Raw genomic sequence first — 18,614 nt, 5'->3', positions numbered from 1 at the left:
TGGGGGGCGCCGGCACCTCTCCATGCTCTGCTCTCAGGCCTGCAGAGGAGTCGGGGTGCATTCCCAGGAGCGGGTGGCTGGGGGAGCGTCCGTGAGGGGGGGGGGGGCGCCGGCACCTCTCCATGCTCTGCTCTCAGGCCTGCAGAGGAGTCGGGGTACATTCCTAGCAGCGGATGGCTAGGGTAGCGTCCGTGTGGTGGGGGGCGCCGGCACCTCTCCATGGTCTGCTCTCAGGTCAGACTCGCATGAGAATAGAACATGATGAGTTTCTCCGCTTCGCAGGAGCGTCCGTGGAAATACATCTACTACAAAGAATGGTTTGTATTTTGAGCATCTCACGAGGTTCTAGCCGGTGTGACGCTCCTCGGGCGGCGCACGCGATTCTTACCTGTTCTAGTTAAAAAAAATAAACTGTAGCTGACAATAATAAACCTAAAAAACCTGAACAGATTTATTTCTGTACAAAAGGTGGAAGACGGCATCTATGAGACCCACAACCCTGATTCCTAGAGGAGGGTTTTGGCCGCAGCAGACCCCCACCGGTCAGGCCAGCAGTATGCCTGTAAGTCAAACCCACCAACGATTCCTCAGATCAGCTGCCAGGCAAAACTTTGTGGCGTTCGTTACCTTTTGGATTTTCTTTAGCATGAAGACTATTTTTTATGTGGCGCATCTCGGGGAACGCCATGTAAACCTCATTCCAGCTTCTAGATATACGCGTGCGGCATGCATCCAGTATGCAGTGACATCACCTACCGGCTGGGTGCGCCGCCTGTCGCCATGCACTACCCTGGCATGTATGCGTGTGTAATATGCGCTAACATTGAACATGCTGCATCTTTTCTTCCTTTCATGATTTACGCAAATTCATGTAAGCGGCAACATAGCCGCCTATGGAATATCGGTACTGTGTATTATGCTATGACCATACGCTCGTGTCAGACAGCCCTGAAAGTGGTAGTAGACGGAACGATCAAACGAGTGAAAGTGAACGAAAATTCACATTTTCTGTTAGTCGATCATTTCATACAGACATAAAACCATTGTGAGCTTGTTCACTTATCGTTCGGATTAACCAGCTCTCGCCCGTTCCGTTCATCACTTGGTATGGCGAATGGGAACAACTGAAGGATTCTCCTTTGGACGAGCCAATGATGCATTTGCTGTACAAATGTGCTGGCCGAGAGCCAACTGTGACGTCACTCGCTTGTTCCAACACAAATCGGCCCATCGAGAAGGTCTCTTATTTAGTTTGTTTACTAGTAACGGAGATTCAGTCCCAGGCAGATAGTGAAACAGCTTTCAGTCTGCTGGGTTGCCTGCGTGGGTCCGGCAAAGATCTAAATCCATCAACCCGAAAAATCTCTTTAGGACTACAGTTAGACTCGGTCCAGCAGTCTTCTTCCTCCCTCAGCACAAGGTAACCAATAATCCAGAAGATCCCGTCTTTCCAGAGTAAGAGGAGTTGCTCCATAAGAGAAGCCATCCCCCAATGGGGAACCGTGACTTGTGTATTCCCTGGAGCCAAGCATTTTCGAGGCTTCTGCAGCAAATGACTCGTCAGATGGGGACAAAAAGTTTCTGTCTCTAAACAGGAGGGTCACAATTCCATTTTCAGTAAAAAGGAAAGCACTTGCTTGATGGAAGTAGAAAGAAACTTAGTGAAAGGAGTTTCCTTGATCCAGGGTAATGACGACAGGCGCCAGCAGGCCCGGATAGGGGCCTGAACTCTCCATATGGCCGGGCAACGTTTATAGGGAAGAACCAAAAGAAAATTCTCAAATCACAGAGAATTAAATACAATAATATGTATTTCTGCAATCAAGAGACGTGATAAAATAATTGCCAAGAGAGCGTCACCCCTGTGACCTTTATATGAACCAGAGAACTACAAAGCACCCAGACCCCCCAAAAATGGCAGCAATTTTTATTTCATGGGCAGAAGCCAATCTTCTCTCCTAAACCATCACCTATCAGAAAGGCTGGAAGAATGTGGAAGCGGACGTGAGCACAAATCAGTTGGACCCGGGGGAGTGGTGTTAGAGTAACACAAGTTTTTGTTCAGTTGACCCAAAAATAGGGTCTTCCATAACTAGATTTATTCACAACAGAAGCAAATCAGAAATGTTTGAATTTCTTTTCTCTGATCCCAAAAAACAACCCTTTCGGTGTGGATGCACTGACCCAAAACTGGACTTACCACTTAGCCTATGCATTCCCTTTAATCGCCAGGAATTGCTTCAAGTTGACCAAAGAGAATTTGATACACTCTTCTTTCAGATCTAGCTCTGGAGGAACTGAGATCATCCAATCTCAGAACACCGTCTGCATCAGGGTTTCCTGGATCACCCAGACCCCCAAAAATTCGATCTTAAGATCAGAAGCCTTATCTGAATCAGTGATCCTCACTCTTAAAAACGACAGAGAAATCACTTCAAAAATATATTGTATGTTGTTGGATAACCTTTTCTACCTGGTGCGGGTATAGGGTCCCAGATCTTGCATTTTCAACTGTTCCTCAGATGAAGAGTACGGTAGGGGTAAGGACTTGAGGGTGTCAAAAAGTTCCATGGCTAGGTGGATACGGCAGGTTATTAGTGAGGCTTGTCATACAGTCTTCAGGCTGCACCTATGGTAAAGGCCCACGCCGTGCATCTTACTCCCATGTGAACGAGCTCTTCCTATACAATTACAAGACAACCATAAGGCCGATGTGGCCCTCTGTGAAAATGAGTTAGATACCCCTGCCTTATGTGAATGGCCAAAAGGTTTATTAGATTTTTCCTTTCCCCGTACAGGATCTGGGCTCATTTGTGAGATAACAAGTTCGTCCTCCTGTGCATAGAAGACTGAAGTAAGATTGTCAGATTGTACTAAAACTTGATGACTCTTTACCAGGTTTGTGAATGAAAGAGGGCTAATGTTATACCATCAATTCTCTGTGACTGGAGGACATGCATCTTTTGGTAGAATCCCATTGTTTCTGGACCCACAGTGAGACATCCGATGTGATGACTATCGGAGGAGCTTTGCTAAAACGCCTGCCTCTAAAGTCATGGAGCCACCAATGTAAGTCCAAGACTATGAAAGAAAGGCACTTATACCTATGTGGCCAGGTCTCCAGGATATCCCCTTCCAGTTTCATCATGTAGGCTTTGATTCAATGGACTGCTGTTTCAAATACTGGTGGGTCATGGCTGGAATCTTCCCTTACCTGGAGAGCGTGAGCTGAGCACAGTTTAGATTAATGGGGATCTTGAACGGGACAGCTTGCAAGAAACAAAAGGTTGTAGGTAATCCAAGAAAATATCAGAACATTCTGGTAAAGAGAGTTCCCCGGGACATGAGAAAGGAGTTAGGCACAGCAGCTTGCTTGCACACTACTCAAGAAGGGTTTAGGCTTTCTATTGAAACTTAAAGGGGTTGTCTAGGGTTGATGCAGCTTCCGAGGAGCAGGCCCTCACCTGAGGAGACAGCGGGGTAGAGATGTTAACCTGGTCACGGGGCTATACCATCTCCTCCCTGAGGGTAGCTCGGGACCTAACCTCGTTACTGCTAAGGGAAATCACAGGGATAGTAACCATTGTTACATGAAGTCTAATTTGTCACTCGTGACGCCAGCGTTTCGTCCTCTGCGGTGGATCTTTGGAGATGTAAATTCCAGAGAAATCAAATAGTCCATGCGCAAAGTATACTTCTCTAAACAGGAACGTTCGGTTCTGGTCGTTTACTGAACAAGTATTAATGATAACAGTTTAAACAGTTCTTACAGTAGTGACACGGAGGATTCATGGGGTATTTGGATCTCTACAGTCCCAGTTATCTGTAAGCATTAACTCTCTCAGTAACTCTCCTTCACTCTCTCCTGCCAGTCACTCGCACTTCTCACTGGTTAGCCTTTCCTTTCCCTCTCTCCGGACTCATGTGGTTTCCACGTGTTTCTCTCAGTCCGAGTACATTCGCTTCTTTGGAGGTGGCGGCTCAGGCGAGAATAACAGACCCCCTCTCTGACTCTTCCATGCTCCTGACGGCTCACTCTGCACTCTGTGATTTCTGCTTCCGGACTTTTCATTCAACCATATAAATCCAACGTACATCACATGGTCAACAACCAATGCATAAACAGACAGAATGATACAATTTACAGACATCACCAGACATTAACCCTTTCATGCCTGCAAACATCCAATACACACAAACCCCATGCATTCCCCAAACAAGACATTGCACAAAACAAACAGAACATTCTGGAGGTGACCACATTAACTCTGGGCCACTACCTTGGAAAAACATGTTTGCTTTCTTCCAAAAACAGCACCCCCCCTGTCCATAGGGTTGCGTAGAGTATTGCAGCTCAGCTCCACTGAAATGACCTGAGCCCCAATACCAGACAATTCATAGACAAGGGTGACCCTGTATTTAGAAGAAAGCAGCCATGTTTTTCTATCCCTGGACAACCCATGTAAGTAGGTCCAAAACAGGAAACAATATGGCTTCTGAAAGAGACTATGTTGGCCTTCTTGTTTAAGGGCAAGTTAAGTAGGAAAAAAAACAGCATCCTCTAGTGGCGAGGAGTAAAATTGTGGCACAATCCTTGTGAGACGGCGACCACTAGAGATAAACCTCTGGGAAGACAACAGATAATGTTTGACCACTGAGTTTTCTACAATAGCCACTCCGAGGAACTTTTTGTGAGACTAAGACTGAAATGTGTAAAGATGCAGGTTTTAAATCACTGGAGGCCATCTAGTCTCCTTCCTCTAGAGCCATAATGACCACATTTACTACTTCTATCTCTAACCTCCTTTTTACAATAAATTAGTTTAACCCCTTAGTGACCACCCATACGTGTTTTCACGTCCTGGGTGTCTGGGCTTTATGCTGCAGAGCCATGAAAACGTCAGCCCTGTAGAATAAAGCTGCGGGGTCGAAGAATTCGAAAGCTCCCTGCTAGCACAGGTAGCCGACAGCTTGGCACTGTCCCCTGGACCGCGGTGTGCGTTTGCCCGTGACAAGATCATTATTTAACAGTTAATGGCAATCATCCTACACGGACCTTCCTTGGGTTCTGCGCATGCGCCCACCGGCAAAACGGTGGAAGCATGCGCAGAAGCCAGGGAGGACCCAGGAAATTAAAAACGTCCTTGCTCCCGGCCACGGAAGGTAGCAGAGAGCCTGGAGCAGTAGCCGGAGGCCCCGATGCGTGGTACCCGGTCACGTGATCGCCGTTATCCAATGTTATAAAAAGATAGCGATCTACCTTATTTAGATCGCTTCTTGTAATACGTAATTTACAAGAAGCCCCGGGAACGCTCGCCTTCCTGTAGTTCCAGGAGCAGCTTGTTGAGCGCCTTCTGTGTGAGACCGCCGCACCGCAGCAAGATTACGAAGCCTCACAGAGCGCCACTTTACACCCCATTCCTGCCGCTGAGGTCAAGAAATACCCCCCAAAAAGTGTTGGGATTGCAGGAAGCATGGGAGGAGGAGGGAAACCCAGTTTTATTGCCCCATGTGCCGATCCCAACCAGCCTCTGTAATTACCCCTGTCTTTGGACACACCACACAGTTTACATTATTACTGTTATCTTTAAGATTTAGGGAATGCCAAAAAGGAGGGGGATTATTTTTAGGGAGTCAATTTTTGTTTCGTACAAGTGGGCAATGGGGCCTGGAATTTATTCGGTTGTGTCCTGATATCCAGCGGGCATTCCCTCCATTATAGGCCTTGCCATAGGTCCTGTAAGTAGATTAGGCCCACAATGGGTATGTTTCTGACCACGGGACAAACAGAGAGATCCATGTTGCGGTGAAGGTATTCATTCCTATGTGTGCTGTAGAGAAAAAAATGTTTTCAAAATGACACAATTGCCCAAAAAATAAAAATTGTAATTTTTTTCCTTCGGCTTTGCTTAGAAGCATTCAAAAACTGTGGGGGTCAAAAAAATGGAGACAAGCCTTCTGACACATGAATCACATGTTCACACCGAGATGGTATTATACTCCAGTCCAATTAGCCCAAATGTATGCTAACTGTATAGTCAACTGTTGGAGACATTGTTGTACGTCTTGTGGAGCTTCTCCAACAATATTGGCACTCTGGGTTTCGGATGTTATCCTCCTTGGTGGATTGTGTGGTACCGATAGCCCCTTCCTAGCCTTATCAAATATTCTCTCATACGTCACCCCTCCGGAGTTTCGGATTCTAAGTTGTCAGATACTAACTTTATTCAATCTTACCATATTGAGACATTGGAAAAGCACAGAAACTGTATCCTCTATAAAGCAGACATCCACATGAGAAAACGCTTGCATGTAGCACCTTTATGCTTCCCAACTCCATCCCATATGGAGAGCATGGTCTATGATGTATAGCTTTCACTTCCATCGCTGACTGTTGCACAAGTAATTCTGTATGCTCCATGATATACGGTTTAGATTTTCTTGTACATGAAAGAGGAGTCTCTCATTTGTTGTATTCAATGTAATAATCAGTTAAACAAAATAAAGAGATACATGTATAAGATCCGTTCGCCCGCACTTAGCGGATCTTTGTGCGCACCCAAATCCTTGGCTCATTTTGCGCTGTGGATTTTGTTGCGGATTCACATCATTTCTGCTAATTTTGACACGTTTTTTGATGCCCAGCTGATTTCTAGGGGTGAAGTCCGTTTCTGAGCCACATCAAAATCTGCACCAATGGTGAATTATGAAATTGGAAACAGATTTTGGTGTGGATTGGCCACAGTGGAAAGTCTGCACTCATTTCGCTGTGTGAGAATGCACCCTTACATTAACTTAAATTACATTCATTCACCAATGTAGAATTTAAATACTTTTTTTTGTATTAAAATGCATGCAATTGACGGATGGTTAAAATGCAACGCGAATAGCCCCTAACACTTACTGCAATGTTGTGTGCCAGAAATGCGCATTAAGACAAGGTCTAGGCACAATCCTATTGGTAAATCTGTCCTAGTGTTTGTACAGCCTAATGAGCCCTCTTATCCTCTGGGTGTGTGTGTGTGGTGTTTAAAGGGCTGACAATGCTCCCCTTCATGTCGGCTGTGGCCTGAGAGATGCCTGGTAAGCTCCACCCCCTCTGGTCCAAGACCCAACAGAGAGGGGCGGGGAGTAGTAAGCGCTGGAAGAGCGGCCCCTTCCCTGGCCAAATACTATGGCTGAGGAGGGAGGAGGCGCTGAGGAGCGTTGGTTCAATCCCCTACTCCCCTGCAGACCAGTGGCAGGGAGGTAGAGAGAGCACTGGTGAAAGTGGAGTAAAGGTTCCACCCCACCTTGTTGACGTGGCAGTGACACAATCAGTGTGTCACTGCCTAAAGGATTCAGCTCTAGATTGGGTATAATCAATGATGGGCTGAGCCCTGCCACCAGCTTCTGTAATTAGTCTCAAGCCCAGCGGTTTCAGGGGCATATATAAAGTATTGTAGCTGTGTCAGATGGCAAACAGAAGAAAGAGCAGCTAGCAACAGCAGTGAATTAAAAGGCCAGTGTGTGAGGTGGTGCAGCTGTGAATACTGAAATATGGCCTAGGCTGCACTGTCCCCATACTGGTGAGCAGTGTAATAGAGAAGAGCAATGGTGAATGATAAGAGTGCAGGAACGGCCCGGATGACCAGGTGGCTGAAGATGCAAGTTGCCAGTGAAAGGGCCTTGATGAACTGGGGGCTGAAAACAAAATCATGCTGCATAGGAGAGGGAGTCTCCCTTTCCACAGTGGACTTCGTGTAGAAACATACAGCAGCAAAGACCCAAGACAGCGACAGTACTGCAGGACATATAAGACTAGACTAGTGCTGACTTAGTGTGTGCAAAGTAGGGGCGATGATGGACTTATATGGACTGTGCAAAAATAATAGGTCAGCATACAACGAATTGAATCATTTTATATTCAATTTTTTGTATGCTTCATGTGTCGTATGATTAAATGATTGTTGATATATAGTTTTGCATGTATGCATTTTTAAGCATGTATATAAGTCTATGAACTTGATATGTTGTATGCCGCTCTTCCGCCTGGCTGCTGCACATTGGAGACTCATCTCTGTTGTATTGTAACATCTTTAATTGTAATAAATAAAATATAGAAATATATAGTTTTTTTTATGGAAGGTTTGCATGCTGACGTCTTATTTTTGGATTGATTGTGCAGCAGAGCGTGTGCTGCTGGGTGTGGGATGCAACCATGATTTATGATATTACATTAATATGGACTGTGGGAGACCTCCCCACAAGGACTGTAGGTATGTGGAATTGTAACACAATGTTTATGGACTACTGGATTAAGAGAAGATTTGACATTTGATAGTATAAGACACTGTGTGACAAAATAGTACTGGGTACCCATGTTATATGCAGATGTTGTACCTGGGATGACAAGGTGTTTCAGAATTAGTGGCGCTATGTGCCAACATAGGTTATGTGAGAGAGGATATGTATTTTTGCACCTATGGTACATTGAGTCTGCAGAGACATGTAGTTCCTAAATTTGTGATGTTCTCTGCCCCTGCAGTGCATGAGGTCTGTATGTTGCCATGAAGCGGACCTTCGAGAATCTAGCATGGAGTATTACAAGGACAGTGGCTGGTAACGATGGAAGTTTGGGCAAGAATACAAGGAGAGAACAACAGAAAGGACACCATTGTAGGCCTTTGCGATAGGCTGCCTGGACAAGCCGAAGATATGGAGAAACTCTTTCTACATCATATGGCCAAGCTCTGAAAGAAGCCCAACATAGTGATCATGGGAGATTTTACCCATCCAGACATTTGTTGTGAATCTCTCTCAGGTAAAAGTAATGGATCCAACAAATTCTTATCCGCTCTTGCTGACAACTTTATCTTCCAGAAGGTAGAAGAGAAAACAAGAGGAGCTGCTATCTTGGACCTAATTCTTACCAACAAGGAGGGAATGGTTGAGGAAGTAAGGGTGGCTGGACCTTAGGAGGCAGTGATCATGATATCCTTGGATGTTGGATAACAAGGGAAGGAAGACCTGAGAAAACTCAGACCTCAGGGTTGGATTTCAGAAAGGCAGATTTTAATGAACTCAGAAAGAGGATAGGAAGAATCCAATGGCTGGATGTTCTTAAGGACAGAAATGGCCAAGAAGGTTGGGAAACATTGTGAAATGAGATTCTCAAAGCACAATCGTTACCAATCCCTAAAAGTAGGAAGAATGGGAAGCATTTAAAGAGACCAGGATGGATGAACACAGAACTTGTACACATGTTAAAGAGGAAGAAAAATATGTTTATCAAATGGAAAAGGGGGGGGGGGGGGAGAATCTAAAGAAGAATATAATGTGGTCTGCAGAAACTGTAGGGCAAGTGTCAGGAAAGCTAAAGCTAATAAGGAATTGATGCAACAGAGGCCAAGAGCAATAAAGGATTTGGGGAAGGGGGGGGGGGGGGGGGAGATGTCAAAAGCAAAAGAAAAAAGTCATAGATGCTATTGGATACTTACAAGATGAAAATGGTGAAATGGTTAAGAATGATGTTGAGAAGGCCAAACTTTTAAATTTCTATTTTATATCTGTTTTCTCTCAGAAAGTAGATGGAACATCAACTGATCTTTGGGGGAATAAAAGAATGCAGGCTATCTATAAGCAGAGAGATGGTGAGGAACACTTAGCTAACTTAAATGAATTCAAGTCTCAAGGTCCAGATGAATGAATGACATCCTAGGATACTAAAGGAAGCAGTGGAGTTCATTGCTGACCCACTTTCCATAATCTTTGAAAATTCCTGGAAAACAGGAAAAGTCCCAGAAGATTGGAAAAGGGCAAATGTTGCTCCTATCTTCAAAAAAAAAAAGGGAAGAAGGTGGATCCAGGAAACTACAGGCCTGTGAGCCTGACTTCTATACCGGGAATGATCTTTGAACAAATTATTAAACAGCATGTATGCAAGTATTTGGATAAGAATGGAGTAATTAACCAGAGCCAGCATAGGTTTGTAACAAGTCATGCCAGACTAATCTAATTTCCTTCTATGATCAAATCACTGACTGGGCTGATTAGGGAAATGCGGTGGATATAGTATATCTAGACTTCAGTAAAGCATTTGACAAAGTATCTCATACTATATTTATTGAAAAAATAACCAAATATGCGATTGACAAGGCAACTGTTAGGTGGATTCACAACTGGCTGAGTGATCGTACTCAAAGAGTGGTCAGAAATGGCTGCACATCCACGCTAAAAAAGGCAAACACAATTCTGGGATGTATTAAGAGAAGCATAGAGTCTAGATCACGTGAGGTCATTATCCCCTCTACTCTTCCTTAGTCAGACCTCAGCTGGAATACTGGGTCCAGTTCAGGGCAACCCACTTTAAAAAAAAGACAGACAAACTGGAGCAAGTTCAGAGAAGAGTTACCAAGATGGTGAGCGGTCTGCAAATCATGTCCTATGAGGAACGGGTAAAGGATCTGGGAATGTTTAGCTTGTAAAAAAGAAGGCTGAGAGGAGTGATATAAAGCCAAGGTTCTGCCTCCTCCTGTCACCACTGCACCATAACAAAACCATCAGCACCCTGCTTTAATAATAGAGTTGGGAAAAAAAGAATCTGCGGAGAGGAGAGAGGCGTAAAGAGCTGAAGAGACTGCGCATTAGATGAAAGGCAGCCGAGAAATGAGACTGGAGAGGAAGCGTCAACCTGCTGCATGCAGGCGGATGATCAGACTAGAGGCTGATCAGCGATGCTCCTGGGGATGAAGGAGACATTAATGAAGCACAGCAGAAGGCATCAGCCCCATCAGAGGCAGCCGGTACTGCGGTGGGCTAATTGCTTAAAAGGGTCTGGCCCCTTCCTGCTAACATTTATAAAATGTGATAAACTGATGTGTTCTGACAAGGCAGCTTCTAAATTCCCTCATTCCATACCAGCATCTTAGTTCAGGGCCGTCCGCTGCGCACAGATAGGTAAACTCTGGACTGCAGCGGCTGCCACTGTGGCCTCAGCACTCAAAATCACGGCAGTCACATGATCTAAAGAGTAACTGCACTTTTTCAAAAAGTTTTCATCATCGGGGGGCTCACTGCTGAGACTCCAGCTGATCGCTAGAACAAGGGGGCTGCATCGCTCACTCAGATGACCGCTGTGCTGCTTCAGCCATTTTCGGTGCTTATTGGCTCCTCTGTCAGCTGAAGACCGGTGCATAAAGATCTGTAGCACTTCTTATAGACCTCTGTGCGGGCGTCTTCAACTACCGGGAGGAGCCAAAAAGCAGTGAGGACAGCCGACGGGCACAGCATTCCAGTGAGCACTGCGGCCCACTTGTTCTAGCGATCAGCAGGAGTCTCAGCAGCGAGACCCCCACTCTTTGACATGTGAGAAGTTTTGGAAAAGTGCAGTTACTCTTTAGCCACGTGGCCGCTCCACCCCGCTGCTGCTTTTGTGCAGGTGCATGAAAATTCATGCCCGGGGTTTGCTGGGACTTGTAATCCGTCAGCATTCCTGTGTGTAATTATCCATGTTAGGTTATGCACCTCTATACTTCACTATGCATTCATTCAGTACTTTGTTCTGCTGGGAATTGTAGTGCCTCAGTGTATAAGTAGTTATTCGTATTTCCCTCCATCATTCGACAGATTAGTAGGTGACCGACGATGAGAGCTGGGACCAGAATTACACATGCTAGCACAGAGATGCAATGCTGACTGTAGACACCGTAGCGGGGGGCAGCGGGGCAGTCTGCTTAATCTGTGACTGTTCCCCTTCTATAACAACCGCCTGCAGGGATCAGTCGTCTATAAGGATGGATGGAGATTTGTAATTCCTAGAAACGGCTACAATGCATAAAACAGGTTTATTTAGTGCAGCAGACAATGTAGAAGCTTTCCTCAATGTGCAAATTCCCTTTGGTGACCAGAATTGGGTTTCTGGATAAAAAAAAATAGTTTTTTGTTTTGTTTTTTTAATCAGAAGACCAGCTCAAAGACAAAGGGAGTAAACTTGTATCCACGGCCCTCGTAGAACTTGTTCTGGAACTCCACCCTGCAGAAGACACAATGTGAAGCAGAATTAAAGGCGTTTTCCAACAAGTGACATTTATCACCCTTGTATATTTAGCAGGAGCTAGAAGGAGGCATACTGGAGTACGGCGGCCCCATGCTTCCTCTCCTCACTGGACTAAACCGTTGAGCCTGGCTGAGCCAACAGTGTACCTCTATGGTGTTCCTTGTAGTCTTGAGGGCCAATGCAAGAGTACCCCCCCACCTACCATGTGCCACTCATAATATTGTTGTTTACTAATGTGGCAAGAGGGCCCAAGTGTGGCTGCCTGGATTCCTGTAAATGATGCCCCTACTTGGGGACGTAGCTGCCATCAGAACAATCTTGATAGTCTGTGGAGACTAAAGCCCCATTTAGACGTGACGAGTCTCGGGCAAACGATGCCCGCCCCTCGTCCCCGCACATACTGGCTGCGGTGCTGCTGCAGGGGAGCCAGTATCGCTGACTCACAGCGGGGTGGCTGCAGGAGACTTCTCTCTCCGCTCTCACCCGCCCCTCTCCATTGACTTAACATAGCGGCCGTTCAGTACTGACCGGCTGCTATTTACACTGAGTGATCAGCACTCAGCTAATCGTCTAGCGCTGCTGTCAACTCCGACCGTGGCATTTAAATGGCTTGATCAGCATGTAGAAATCCCATGCAGCCCCTATTCAGCTGTCATGGCACCCAAAGGCCTCGTGAAGCCCCCTGGGGCTTCCAAGAATTATTGACTATTAAGATGTGCCTCTGTCGTGTCTTAATAGAATGCCTCAAAATACAGTACAATGCAATAAAAGCAGTATAGCCACAAGTTTGGGTTTCGGGGGCCACTGGGGGGAGAGCTTAATGGATTATTATAGCATTCAGTAATAGCTGTATGACTCTCAGTGTAGTGAGCGCCCCTTGTGGTGGTTGTGTACACCCACAATTGTATCTCGTAGGACTATATGAAGGGAAACAGTGGATTTGGAGCTCTGTATCAGCAAATTAGAGCTGTGCCCCATGTAAAGAATTTTGGGCCTAATTAAATTGCAGGCCCTCAACCACCTCCATTCACCTCTGCACCGTCCCAGGCAAATTGTATATCGAGTTCTGGGTTAGCAAATTCCTGGCCCATCTATATAATGGAGGGCATTTACACTGCAGGCGCCACCATGCTTCCATAAGGCACATGAGAAGGCCACCAGCAGAGCTCTGATGGCATTTGTTGATTGAACTGCAGAACTTAAAAAAACTATCATGAATTTTAGAATCTTGTGTTTTGCACATTTTCTCCATATTTTATATGAACTTTCCCCCCAGGGCACTAAAAATAAGTAGTTTCTACTTAAACGCTTACCAGTGCAGACGGAGCGCGTGTAGAAATGCTGAGAGGCCTTCCATGACCAGCAAGATTGCGACGGTCAGCACAGCAAAAAACGCGAAGACGGGTACAAGAACGATACTCCACTTGAAGCTTAACCCGGACAGTCCGATATGCATCACCATATTCCACAGCACTTCCGATAACTCTGCCAGATGGAGACAGAAGCAGACAATGTAGGACCAACAATGCTGACTTGTATGAATGCCATTAGGCAGTCCGGGGGTCCCTTGTGTTACTGTAGGCACTTTGTAGTTTGGCAATCAGGTGGAATTTGCCAGAGTTGTGACTTTTTTTCTTTTTAAATTCCTAAGGGGTTAGGGGGGGGGGGGGGGGTCATAAACCCCCAAACCAGACCCCCAAACTCAGCAGAACATTACAGAACAGCACCATGGCTGCCAGCATGAAGGTCCAATGTTTCTCAGGGTTTCTAATCCAACCACCTCTACAAGAACAGAGTGCATCAAGGTACATTGAAGGCTTAGACTATACACTGGGCTGCCAATCCTGGGGCACACAATGACACAGTCTGAGAACCTGCGGTCTACTAAGATGGGTGCAGCTTAATGTCCTGACTAGGGTGCCCACCCCAACATCTGCTTTGTATGGAGAATCAAAACTTCAAGAAAACAGAGAAGGGCTCTTTGGGTGGAATTTATGGTTTCCATCATTTTTGAAGTCAGGGTTGTTGTTATTTGTGCAAAATTTAGCAAAGTTTCACAATGTTGTATCCATTGAAATACGGCTCCGATATCAAACGAGATTTTCTCAGACTTTTCTGTCACTTCCCTACTAGAGTGAAACTGCCCAAAAATTGTGACTTTTTAAAAGTAGCAATTTACAAATGAGGCATCCAACCAGCCGACCACGCCTCATGTCCAAGAGCCAACAACATGGTTTAAATAAAATCAAAGAAAAGTTGCTAAAAATGGCATGCACTAAAATTTGGGAATTTTTTTACACCATAAAACTGGTGTAAGTGGTAAATAAAGCCCCCTAGGAGTTTTAAATTGTTTATTGGTAAGGACCCTTAGTCCTCGCTCACGCGGTTTAATAAGCACCAGATCCAGGTAGGATTTCTCCAACGTTCATCTAACACAATTCATGGCAGATATCGGAGGTTGCGCCAGAGTTTTCCTGCGGTCAGCCCAAGTCCATCAGCATGCAGCTGCCCAATGCAGAAACTGCATCAACAGTTCGCACACCAATTCCTTTTTTTTCCCACAACACAATTTTCAAAACCCGCATTGCAGTTGATGAAGTCCAGATTCCCACAGCATTCCATTGAATAGAAAATGTGAGCGTGGCCCTAGTAGTCGCTCTTGCAAGAAGGTTCCTTCTAATGTGAGCGTGGCCCCAGTGGTCACTTCTGCAAGAAGGTTCCTTCTAATGTGAGCGTGGCCCTAGTGGTCACCTCTGCAAGAAGGTTCCTTCTAATGGGAGCGTGGCCCCAGTGGTCACTTCTGCAAGAAGGTTCCTTCTAATGGGAGCGTGGCCCTAGTAGTCGCTCTTGCAAGAAGGTTCCTTCTAATGTGAGCGTGGCCCTAGTGGTCACTTCTGCAAGAAGGTTCCTTCTAATGGGAGCGTGGCCCCAGTGGTCACTTCTGCAAGAAGGTTCCTTCTAATGGGAGCGTGGCCCCAGTGGTCACTTCTGCAAGAAGGTTCCTTCTAATGGGAGCGTGGCCCTAGTAGTCGCTCTTGCAAGAAGGTTCCTTCTAATGTGAGCGTGGCCCTAGTGGTCACTTCTGCAAGAAGGTTCCTTCTAATGGGAGCGTGGCCCCAGTGGTCACTTCTGCAAGAAGGTTCCTTCTAATGGGAGCGTGGCCCCAGTGGTCACTTCTGCAAGAAGGTTCCTTCTAATGGGAGCGTGGCCCCAGTGGTCACTTCTGCAAGAAGGTTCCTTCTAATGTGAGCGTGACCCCAGTGGTCACTTCTGCAAGAAGGTTCCTTCTAATGGGAGTGTGGCCCTAGTAGTCGCTCTTGCAAGAAGGTTCCTTCTAAAACATCCGTTTATGCAACAGAAATAAGCAACACTTTATGTTTACAGAGGAAATGAAAAGCATCCCGCCGCCGACCATCCTGTAAGGCCATCTCTGACCTCGGGATGACGCGACCTGCAAGCACTGCATGCTGTGCCCCAGGACATCAGCGGTTTACTTACGTGCATGAGCCAGGCTGAGCGCCCAGAGTCGGAGGTAGGACGCCGTATTGGAGATGCACCCCAGGCAGTACTCGATGGTGTGAATCATCTGATGCATGAAGACCTCCCCGGCATCAAACTGGGAAACGAGGAGACAACAAACTATGGATATTTATAGACGAGAGCGGCTTCCCTATAGAGCTCATATGCCAGCGTTTCTCAACGCAAGTCCCCCCATGGGTACGAGTCCATCCCATAGAGAGAACACCTGCGGCACTGACGAGAATGGCATCACTGTGTAGTACAAAGGAGATCCTGAAAACCTGACCTGCTACACAACCCTATGGGAGGGCACCAAAGGGTAGAAGAGGAGATGCTGATCACGTGGATACATAGTATTTGGGGATTTGATACATTAAAGGGGTTGTCTCGAGGCAACAGTGATTTTTTTTTTATTGCCCAGTCCCCCTTCTTAAGCATACATTACTATGCAGCAGTGTAAACGGCTTTTAAGGCCGCTTTCTACTCACAGTTCTGGTGTTTCATCAACTTATAAAACGGTTCCCAAAGATGGCCGCCGGTTCTTTTCCCATGGTGCACCGCGCTTGCTGTAGCCCGACGTGCGCGCTCCCGAGACGCTACCAGCTGTGTCTCCCTGACAACCAGACGCCCCGCAGCCGTCGACCGGACCCCACAGCCACCGACCGGGCCTCGGGATTGAACGCGGCCGACCACGGCACACGCTCTTGGGCCACAGTCACCCACCGCCAGGCAGCAGGTAACCGGCGCTAGGCCCCGGGGCCACAGCGGTACAGTCCCCCCTGCCCCTCACTTACATGGGCAGCTGGGCGGCTTCACGGCAGGGCTGCTGGGCGGCTTCACGGCAGGGCTGCTGGGCGGCTTCACGGCAGGGCTGCTGGGCGGCTTCACGGCAGGGCTGCTGGGCGGCTTCACGGCAGGGCTGCTGGGCGGCTTCACGGCAGGGCTGCTGAAGTTTCTGCACCCCTCTCTAAGAGAGGATGGTAGCAGAGTGGCCGCTCCAGCGCGCTCCCGAGAAGTTACAGCTCATCTGCGCATGCGCAGAAGAGCTGTAGCGGCGAGCACGCTGAAGCGGCTCGTGCTCAGAGCAGAAGACCGGACTGCGCAAGCGCGTCTAAAAAAGCAAGCCGCCAGCGAAATTAGACGGAATCATGGAGACGAGGACGCTAGCAACGGAGCAGGTAAGTGGAATAACTTCTGTATGGCTCATATTTAATGCACGATGTATATTACAAAGTGCATTAATATGGCCATACAGAAGTGTATAACCCCACTTGCTGCCGCGGGACAACCCCTTTAACCTTTATGTAAAAGAACTATTTATATGCTGCCAGGAGTCGGAGAGAAGCTGCTGGTCCGTTCCCCGCTCAACACAGTGACGGCAGATCTACATGTATACAACCTCATCCAGTAGAAGCCGCCCACCACCGTGTGCGGGCACGAAGCGGGACACGCGTGTTCTCTGCAAACCCGGGAGGCGGGACGCTCGTGTTCTCTGCAACTCCTGCCATTTAAATGGCTTATCACATACAAATCAATCAGATCATAGGAAACTATGTATGCGATTGCAGAAAACATCATCCAGATCAACTAAATTGATGCATGTGAACATTCCCCAACAGATTAGCTACTACCGCCCATCCCAAGATGCCCTTTTGCCATTGGGATGTCCAGTGTCCACAGATTATACCTACACTAATATGATTGATTACACACACACGCACACACATGCACACGCACACACACGCACACGCACGCACGCGCACGCACGCACACGCACCTGAAGGGGGCCTTGTCTATAAGTAGAGCTCCCAGCACTACCAGAACTAGGATATCCGGCGGTTCTCCAGCTGCCGCCCAACTGAATTAAATGGTAGGTTTGAAGGTACCTCTTCACAGTCATCTGCTCCCTTTTCCTTCTCCTGCTCCAGGTTTCCTATGGTCTGCTCATTGTCTCCTGCCAGCAGGGCGTTCCTTTCACCATCCTGGAATACATACCAAAGCCGGACTCTAACAGTTGCAGGATGACGCCCCATCCCCATTGCCACTTTATATTTACCTTCACACATATAGGGAAAGTGTGGGTTTTGCTTGTATCATGACTGAAGTTAGACTAAGGCCGCCTGCACAAGCGGGTCGGATTGCTGCATGCAGGAAAACAAAAACAAAAACCCCCACACTTTTCCACAGCATGCTATGGCAGGTATTTCCTGCGGCGTCTGGAGGCGGACGCCTGCTCTGGATTCTGAAATACAGATGCGCCCGTGTGCAGGCGGCCTAAAGTTGATGAAAACTTCAACCAAAACAATAGTAGAATAGGTCATCCATAGTTGATCGGTAGGGTCATTGGCTCAGGATCACTGTGGATCAGCTAGCTGAAGATGTGCCAGCGCTCAGGTGAGCCCGAAGCCTCTTCTCAGGCGTGTGATGTCACGTTCATTGCCCACATGGCCTGACAGCAGCTCCATCTCATCCAAGTCAATGAGACTTAGCTGTTATAAAATGTAGGGCAGTGTGCCGGCATGGACTACAGCAGATGTGTCGCTCATCCTTTAATCAGCTGTGTGTCAAGAAATACAGTGGCGGACCCCCACCAATCAACCACCGATGACCCATTTCAAAGAAAGTTCATCAATAGTTTAGTCCTGGAAAACCCCTTTAAATTCCTGCTCCTATACCTACAAATAAAAAAAAAATCCTCTTCTCACCTCTCCTGGCTCCCCCCAGCCCCACGGCTCCATTCTGAGCGCCTAGTCATCACAGGCTGCTGCAGCCAGTCACAGGCCTCGGTACTCAAATGCCTATTATTGGCTGAAGCAGCCTGTGGCATCCCGAACACTTGCTGACTGCTGCCTGTAAACACCGCTTCATAGGGGAGACCAGAAGACACGGCTCTGGAGCAGCGGGGAACCGGGAGAGGCGAGAACACAATCCTTTCCGGAAGCAGGAATAGAAAAAAAATAATTTAGCTCAGTCAAGACCTTTAACCAACAACCCCACATGACTGGTTACTTCTTGGTCAAATGCTAAGAGATAGCTCCCACCTCAGAATATCTTACTT

The 18,614-nt window shown here is 47.0% G+C and overlaps 1 protein-coding gene across 2 annotated transcripts in view; it reads right to left on the bottom strand.

Annotated features, from left to right (window-relative positions):
• Positions 1–11,806: 11,806 nt before the first annotated feature.
• The window catches only part of TCIRG1 (T cell immune regulator 1, ATPase H+ transporting V0 subunit a3), a 37,222-nt gene continuing 30,414 nt past the window's right edge, over positions 11,807–18,614 (bottom strand). For both annotated transcript variants that reach the window (XM_066586979.1, XM_066586980.1), the window contains 4 exons: positions 17,443–17,538; positions 15,536–15,653; positions 13,351–13,522; positions 11,807–12,013 (listed from right to left, as the gene is read on the bottom strand). In XM_066586979.1, coding sequence (XP_066443076.1) covers positions 11,938–12,013; positions 13,351–13,522; positions 15,536–15,653; positions 17,443–17,538 — 462 coding nt within the window. In that variant the 3' untranslated portion in view covers positions 11,807–11,937. The remainder of the gene's footprint in view (positions 12,014–13,350; positions 13,523–15,535; positions 15,654–17,442; positions 17,539–18,614) is intronic.

The sequence above is a fragment of the Eleutherodactylus coqui genome, chromosome 13, assembly GCF_035609145.1.
Source record: "Eleutherodactylus coqui strain aEleCoq1 chromosome 13, aEleCoq1.hap1, whole genome shotgun sequence".
Classification (NCBI taxonomy): Eukaryota; Metazoa; Chordata; class Amphibia; order Anura; family Eleutherodactylidae; genus Eleutherodactylus; species Eleutherodactylus coqui.
The sequence above is the reverse complement of the archived record's forward strand: the minus strand, read 5'-3'. Positions and strand labels throughout refer to the sequence as shown.